At 41.0% G+C, this 8,480-nt stretch overlaps 1 protein-coding gene across 1 annotated transcript; it reads left to right on the top strand.

Annotated features, from left to right (window-relative positions):
* Positions 1–528: 528 nt before the first annotated feature.
* On the top strand, positions 529–2,610 carry LOC142142640 (uncharacterized). Its single transcript, XM_075200505.1, has 3 exons — positions 529–1,048; positions 1,329–1,412; positions 1,891–2,610. Exons 1-3 carry the CDS (start codon positions 544–546, stop codon positions 2,514–2,516), a joined length of 1,215 nt encoding a protein of 404 aa, XP_075056606.1. The 5' UTR covers positions 529–543; the 3' UTR covers positions 2,517–2,610.
* Positions 2,611–8,480: the final 5,870 nt, after the last annotated feature.

Below are 8,480 nucleotides of genomic sequence, written 5' to 3'. Positions count from 1 at the left end.
CAGCTTCAATTTGAAGCCGCCGGCGATGTAACGGCGGGATGTAATGCTCAAAGCCGCCGGCGGCTTTGAATAGAACATGGCGCTTTTGCTTTAAATGACGGCGCTTTTGTGTAAAGGCGGTTTTTTTGAAAATTACACCTGTCTCCTGGCCTGTTACTATTGGCTATTTTCAAACTCAGGAGATTTGACATCACAAGCCCTATATAAACCACTGGCCTGACACTTTTTTCTCTGATAGGGTTTAGAGGAGTTTTGTGAGAGGAGTTTGGAGGATAGTGGTTTGCTGAGAGTTGGTGAGAGTTGGAGTTTGGTGGATTGGTGGAGCGATATCTGATTGAAGTGTGAGTAGTCCTGTGGTTTTTTCCTGTTTTGTACATTTATTTTCTCATTTATTTTCTGTCTTGTATTTTTTGTATTTGACTTGTCCTTTGTCTGTGTTACTTGTGTGTGACTGTGTGGAGAGTGTGTCTGTAGGTAGTGTAGTTTGTTCTTTGTGTTTGTAAGTCCTTCAGTGTTTTGTGTTTTTCTGTCTTCTGGGTAAAAATGTCCAGAGATAGGAGGGGAGAACAGGCTGAGGAGAGGGAGATGGAGGTTGAGGGGTCAGAGGAGGGAGAGGGAGAGGTTGAGGAGACAGGACAGGGCAGAAAGACCAAGACAGGGAGGAATGTGCGCTTCTCACATGATGAGAATTGTGTATTGGTGCACAACATCATTCCCTGTTACGAGGTCATCCTAGGGAACCTGGCAGCCCGGACTCCTCTAAGGCGGCATCACCAACTGTGGGGGAGAGTCTGTGAGGCCGTGAACGCGGTGGGCCCACTGAAGCGGACAGTGGCACACTGCCGCAAGCGCTTCTCTGATATTAAGAGGAGGCTTAAAGAGAAGATGGCTCAGGAAAGGAGGTCGACAAGGCGCACGGGTGGTGGCCCCCCACTTCGTATGGAGTACACCACGTACAAGGAGGAGCTGCGCCAGATAATGCCGGCTGAAATTGTAGAGGGCATAAATGTGCAGGACACCGATTCGCCCTCTTTTGGCCAAGTAGTTGGTGAGTTATTTGGTTTTTTTACCCTAACAGTATTTTAAATGTTTTTTTCTTTTTAAAACTGCTTTTTTCTTTTTAAAACTCCTTTTTTCTTTTTAAAACTGCTTTTCTCTTTTTAAAACCTCTTATCTCTGTGCAAACGTTTTTTCTTATTTGTTATTTTTTTTTTGATTGTTTTTCAAAGTGTATTTTTGACTCTAATAGTTTGTAAAGGTTTAAAAACAGTATATTTGGAAATTGTTTTTTATGGAAATACATTGTATGCTTTTTCTAATACATCCAGATTCGCCAGGACCGCAGTTCAGTCCCAGTGCCAGACCTACACCTCCACCTTCAGCGAGAGATTCGGGCACAGACGAGCAAGCAGGTGCGTGATTTCTGTTTAGGAGAGAAATAATGGAGTTAATTGTTTTTCTGTGCAAATGTTGCTGTCAATTTTTTTTTTTTTTTTTTTTTTATTGTTTGCAATGAGAAGTTTGGGCTACATTTTACTAAACTGATATGTTGCCTATAGTAACCCATCAGAATATACCTTTACTTTATTTATTGCATTCAACAAAATGACAGCTAAAATCTGATTGGTTGCTATAGGCAACATCTCCACTTTTTATAGCATGTAGTTTAGTCAAAATAACCCAGCATGTACTACACAGTCCAAATGATAATGGGTATTAAAAGGATAATAAGTGCATCCGTAAGCAGGTAGCATAGGACTAGAAATCAGGAATGCAAACATTTTGAAAGAATCTGTAGTTGCTAAAGAATATTCTTTCCTATCCAGTGTTCAGAATGCAATATACAAACTTATTATCTACTATATACTTATCGTCATTTTTCATACACAGGGCCCTCTTCATACCAGCCACCTCAGGCGGAGTCATTGGAAATGTCCCCTGAGCCAGAGGATCAAACGACCATCACCCTGGTAACAGTGGATGCCCCTGTGTCTGGCCTCCAGAAAGTTTCACCTGGCCCTGCTGAACCATCACACCACCAACCTGCACCTGAAACTATGGACCCAGCCAGAGAAATGGCGCTGTCTATTGGCGCATTCCAGCAGCAACAGACATTGTTCATGGACAGGCAAACTGGGCACATGTCACAAATTGCGGCCCAGTTGAGGCGAATACACCGCTCCACGAGCCAAATCCCTGCTGCAATAAACCGGCTGGCAAGCGCTTTGGAGCAGACAAATGTGCAGCTGGCCCAAATGTCTGGGTCTGTGGACGCCATGCATTCCTCCATTCGCGAGGGGAATGCCAATGTTATCCGGCTGGCAGGCCAACTCCAGCAGGAACTGATTGCCCGCTTGCAGGCCCCTTTTTCATCGGCCTCCACCAGTGCCGCTAGTACGCCTACCACATCTCTACAGAGTACTCCTCCAAGGAGAGGTGCTCGCACCAGGGGTGGGCGAGGGAGGGGAGAGAGTGGCACCAAGCATAGCGATATGCCTGCAAAAAGGCATCGCTAGCACAATGTTTGTTATTTATTAATGTTTTGTCAAGTTTCTATAACCATTATACGTTTTTATTTATTGTGTTCTGCAATAAATGCAGTTAAATTTCTATTGTGTCAGTCTTTCTTTTCTGCACATTAAACAAGAGTATACTGATTTTTTAACAACTATGCACTAATTTCACGTAAACATTGACCTCTGACTGTCACATTCCAGGGATGTTCATATTTACCACATGAGGAGTACACACTATCCTGTTTTTAAAGGTTCCAATGTACAAAAATTTTACAATAAAATACTAAAATTGCACTCACATAAAACACATTTTTGAGGAAAAAATGTTTTTCATACTATGTACTTACACGTAAAGTAGTTTGCAATTAGACGGTCTCTAATCTCCCTTCCGCCCTCTGTGCTCTGCACATCACCATGTGACACGGACTCCTTCTTCTTCACTGTCTACTGCAATAATCGGTGGGGTAAGTTGATGTATTGCTAGATTATGTATCAAACAGCCAGCCAGGATAATTTCAGACCCCTTTTCAGGTGCATACATAGCCACACAACCCAATTATTCTAGTAACCTGAACCTAGTTTACCAAAGTACAAAGGTACGCTATAACACACCTCTACTAAATCAGTAAATAAATTGCATGGTGGGAAGACACAAGAGAAAAAGAAACCAAAACAACACTGCAATTACAAGACACTGGCCTTTTAACATATACAATCCCAAAGTAAAAAACTTTGTACATGAAATGGCCCTTTTCCTTCTGTTCTGATTGCCCAAATATCAGAAACAGCACACTGTTTGAGCAATCTCGCCGCTCACAAGCAGCGCTTTCATTTTGGTCTATTGAATGGCGGTTTTCCGGCGGCTTTATAAACCCCCTAATAGTAAATCCGGCTGTTTGTATGTTGAACATTGTTGAAACCGTCATGGCGATGTATACAGAGGCGGGTTTGGAAACATCATTTTTGGCCGTTTGGACGGCGGGTTTAGCCTTAGTAAATCCGGCGATGGCTAAACCGCCGCCAAATCCGCCGAAAGTCGGCGGGTTTACAAACACGCCTGATAGTAAATCTAGCCCTATGTCTTTCAGTCAATGGTTTAGATACTCCCTAACCATTGGTGCCCTAGGCCTGGAGTGTATGCACATAATTTGTTTAAGGCTATTGCTCTAGGAATCTTTAAATATTCAACTCTCCTGTTCCCAGTGTCTGCTTCCATTGTACTGCTTATTGTTCCAGTTCTAATTGTGTCTCATCGATGCTGGAATTGTTCCTGTTCCCATTATATTTTCCACTTTATATCCAATATTTTGAAACAAAACCATAGAAAATATTGACTTGTTTTGTCTTAGCAGCTGTCTGTCAAGCCTATTTAAGTCGTTGATGGGTGTGGCTTATAAGCCAGCCCTTGCTGAATGAAAGCCCCTATACCTGGGAGGTCCGTGCCACTGATTCTAACTGCGTTTTAATGGTGTTTGAAGCATATAGGTCAGTGTAGGATCTGCATCCAATGAGTGCCCTTGATGTCGGGATGCAGACTTAAATATTTTGATCAAAATATGAACAAATACCTCATGTCTACATTTTGCTAATTACAATAGATATGCAGTGTTAAGGATAAGCGCTGACAACAACTGTCTTTTTGTTTTGTATACATATAAGACATTTCTATTGCCACATAGCTGGTACCATGTATTTGGGATTAACTGAGCACAGGCTTATTTCTTATCTGGTTTTATGCTCTCTAACGATCTGTTTCCACTGTTTCCATTGTCCCTGTGTTGTCAAGTGTAAATTAATAAATAATAAATGAAAAGCATTTTCATGTGAGCCACCCCCGTGAGTCCCCCCAAGCGCTTACCTCCTTCTCCTATCACTGTAGTTCTTCCGCGGTGTGCTGTAAACTCCTTACTGAGGAGATCTTGTGAGAGTGACAGTGTACAAATAAGCTATCAAGTATCTGTGTGCTACATGATAAAACAGTCAGTATTTAACTTATGTGCAAAATAGAATACTAATTTGCACCCCTTGCATTGTAAAATGGTTTTGTCCAGGAGACTGAAATAAGAAGTTTCTCAAGTTAAGATCCTTAATGAATCAGGCCCTTGGTCTGCATCCTTCTTTTTTTATATGGCTACCGTACTCCTTGGTGACTTATAATATCCTTATAATTTAGTGTACAGGTACATTACCCTGTTTATAATTAACTTTTTTTTTTTTTTTGAGCTCTACACACAGTTTTACTGTTTAGTGGTGTATCCACCACCTTCCCATAACATATAGCTTGTTATGTTGTCATCATCATAATTTATTTATAGAGCAACAGCAGATTCTGTAGCGCTTTACAATTGGGAACAAACAGTAATAAAGCAATACATACATACGTAGAGATAAGAAGGTCCTGCTCGCAAGCTTACAATCTATGGGACAATGGTTTGATACACAAGGGTAAGTGCTACATCATATTGAATATTTGTCCAGCTACAATGCAAAGGTTACAAAGTATTTAGTGGGCTGTATGCTCAGTTACAGAGCAATGTTGGTTAGAGGGTCGTTGTCATGTGTTAGCTGTGTGGGGGGTAACCTAGGGAAACTAAGCTTATCTGAAGAGGTGGGTTTTCAGTGAACGCTTCAAGGTTTGAAGACTAGAGGAAAGTCTTGTGGTGTGATGGAGGGAATTCCACAAAGTGGGTGCAGCCCATTAATAGCCCTGTAACCGAGAATGGGAGGAAGTGATGAGAGTGGAAGAGAGACGCAGATCTTGTGCAGAACAGAGGTGTCGAGTTGGGAGATATTTTGAGACAAGTGAGGAGATGTATGTTGGTGTTATTTTGTAGATGGCCTTGTATGTTAGTAGAAGAATTTTATATTGGATTCGTTGATATACAGGCAGCCAATGTAGAGACTGACAGAGTGACTCAGCAGATGTAAAATGATTTGCAAGGAAAATCAATCTAGCCGCTGCGTGCAAATTAGATTATAGGGGCTCGAGTCTGATTTTGGGAAGACCAGTAAGGACGGAATTACAATAGTCGATGCAGGAGATGATGAGTGCATGAATTAATGTTTTTGTAGTGTCTTGTGTGAGATATGTGCATATTCTGGAAATGTTTTTTAGATGTATGCAGCATGATGTAAATATGGAGTTGATGGGAACAAAGGATAGTTGCGAGTCAAGGATTACACCTAGGCAGTGAGCTTGCAGGGTGGGATTTATGGTCATGTTATCAACAGAAATAGAAATGTCAGGCAGGAAGCATCTATTGTTGGGTGGGAATATTATTAATTCTGTTTTTGAAAGATTGAGTTTGAGTTGGCAAGAAGACATCCAAGATGAAATGGCAGAAAGACAGTCAGTAACGCGAGACAACACAGATGGTGAAAGATCAGAGGATAGATAGATTTGTGTATCATCCGCATAGAGATAATATAGAAATCCAAAGGAGCTTATTAGTTTTCCCAGAGAAGTGGTGTAGATAGAGAATAGCAGAGGACCTAGGACTGAGCCTTGCGGTACTCCAACTGATAAAGGAAGCGGAGCAGAGGTGGATCCAGAGAAATTAACACTAAAGAGCGATTAGATAGGTAGGATGAGAACCAGGATAGGACAGTGAATTGAAGTCCTAGGGATTGTAGCGTCTGTATGAGGAGAGAGTGGTCAACAGTGTTGAATGCAGCAGAGAGATCCAGGAGAATTAGAAGACAGAAATCACCTTTGGTTTATATCCTTTTTATAATGTGGTATGAGCTGCTAAATTGGAGATTACAAAATATTTATTATAAGGCATCTGGACCCCATATTTGACCCTACTAAAATTTTGACTTGTAACTTACATTGAGCTTTAAAAATAATTCATATGTTGGGACTCTTAACTAGATCCTTACTTTCTGTTTTCAATTGCAACATATTAACATTGCTCAGTGATTACCCCCTCGGACAGATAAAATGAAGCATCTTAAAGTCAGTACACCGATGCAGAAAAATTATATTGAATACAAAAATGATTCCGCCACACACAAATGTTCACAATATATTTTCCTTTCTTCTCTCAGCACAACCAAGGATTCTGCTTTTTTGACCTTTGTTGACTTTGTCTTCTTTATGGGTAAACTTTAGATTTTTGTTTTATTGTTTTCACTTAAAATTCCAATAAGCAGTATATTAAGTTTAAAACAGACAGTCAAATATAGATAATGACTACATTAGACTCTTAAAACAACTCAAGCGTTTTGAAAGCTGGTCAACAGCCGTGTGCTAATTTAATCATCTGTAAAGTACACGCTACTTATGTTAGGAAATTCCCACGAACAAAGAATGACAATTCTTGTGTGTTTTTCTTCTGAAAACATACTGTAGGAGGTAGCAAGTCCAAGAGAGTAAATGTTCAGGCAGTGATGACAGAGTAGTGTTTGCTGTTACTACAGAAATAGTCATTTCACTCATCCCTTGTATCCCAATGAATCACCTGTCAATGATTTTATCACCTGCCTCTTAAATCACTTGATCGTCTAATATCATACACTGATGGCATCCTATCCCAGTATACTTCCTGCACCTGTCTCTATCTTTGAGTTTTATTCCTATGTGCTTAAGAGAGACTTTGGGCTAATAGTTTTATTAATAGTTCATATTAAAAAAAACATTTTAAGGTTATAAAAGTTATTTTAATGTATTTTTGTTCAACTGTTTGATAGAATTATTTGTTAAAAAGTAATATTTTAAAGGTCAAGTAATTAATGACTTGCAAATTGTTGTGTTTATATTTTTGCTTCCTTCTACTTTAAAGTAAACATATATGAAAGTTTTTCTATAAATTGTGAGCTGCAGGTTTAGGGGCTCATTTTCCGTACTGCGTATGTGTCCACTAAAATGGCGTAAATCTAAGTCTGTGTGCAGACATAGATGTATGTGCCCGTCACACCTCTCTGCTCATAGAGCAGCAGAACAAGGATGGGAAGGGATAGGCCAGCATAGCCCAAGTACAGTAAGGGTGTTCCATGCGGTGGTAGTCTCTTCACCGATGCTGAGGACACCTTCAAAAGAAAACTGATTTTAGAAGAAAACGACAAGAATATACACAGACTTACCTGATCAGCGACTGTCCACATATCCGATCATAGAAAAACACTGGCAGGAGGTTCTTCCGAATGCACAGTTGTCCACCAGTAGTGTCTGACGTCAGTGCGCCCTCAATTAATTTTTGTTTAAAGCGGCAATGTCGGGACCACGCAGGTTAACTGTTAAGAGAGGGGTCCCGACATTGCCGCTTTAAATAAAAATTCATTGAGGCCGCACTGACGTCAGACACTACTGCCGGACAACTGTGCATTCAGAAGAACCTCCTGTCAGTGTTCTGCTAGGATCGGATATGTGGACAGTCGCTGATCAGGTAAGTCTGTGTATATTCTTGTCCTTTTCTTCTCAAATTGGCTTTCTTTTGTAGGTGTCCTCAGCGTCGGATTTATCAGCATTGGCAAGGCGTACTCCACCCGTTCCACGCACTTTACCTACTATGTACAGCTGGACTCCCCGATAGTCTCCCTGAAGCTCACCGTCCTGGATCCCACTTCTCCTTCTTGTGAAGTGGGCAGATCCTTCCTTCTCAGAGCGAGTGCATGATTTGCGTCATCGTGCAGAGGTTGGTGGGCCTGATAATGTGGTTAATGTCATAGCCCACGTGTCACTAGGATGCAAACTGCAACATTTCACATCGGGGGTGAGGTCGTGATGATGCAAATTGTGTCATAACGCCCCCCACAATCTTATGTAAGGAATACAACATTTAAATATTATTTTTCACTTGTGATTTTACTAAAATGTGTAAGGCAGACGTAAGGTGCTGTCACTCACCGGACTGTGAGTGCTTCTTCCCGGACTATTAGGAACCGTGGACGTCCTCTATCCTGAGGGACTGCGCATGCGCAGCCCTTTCCAAACCTTCAGTGTATGTTCCTTTAACTTAATTG

Source organism: Mixophyes fleayi, chromosome 3 (assembly GCF_038048845.1).
Source record: "Mixophyes fleayi isolate aMixFle1 chromosome 3, aMixFle1.hap1, whole genome shotgun sequence".
Lineage (NCBI taxonomy): Eukaryota > Metazoa > Chordata > Amphibia > Anura > Limnodynastidae > Mixophyes > Mixophyes fleayi.
Note: the sequence above shows the minus strand (reverse complement) of the source record. Positions and strands in the feature narration are given on the sequence as shown.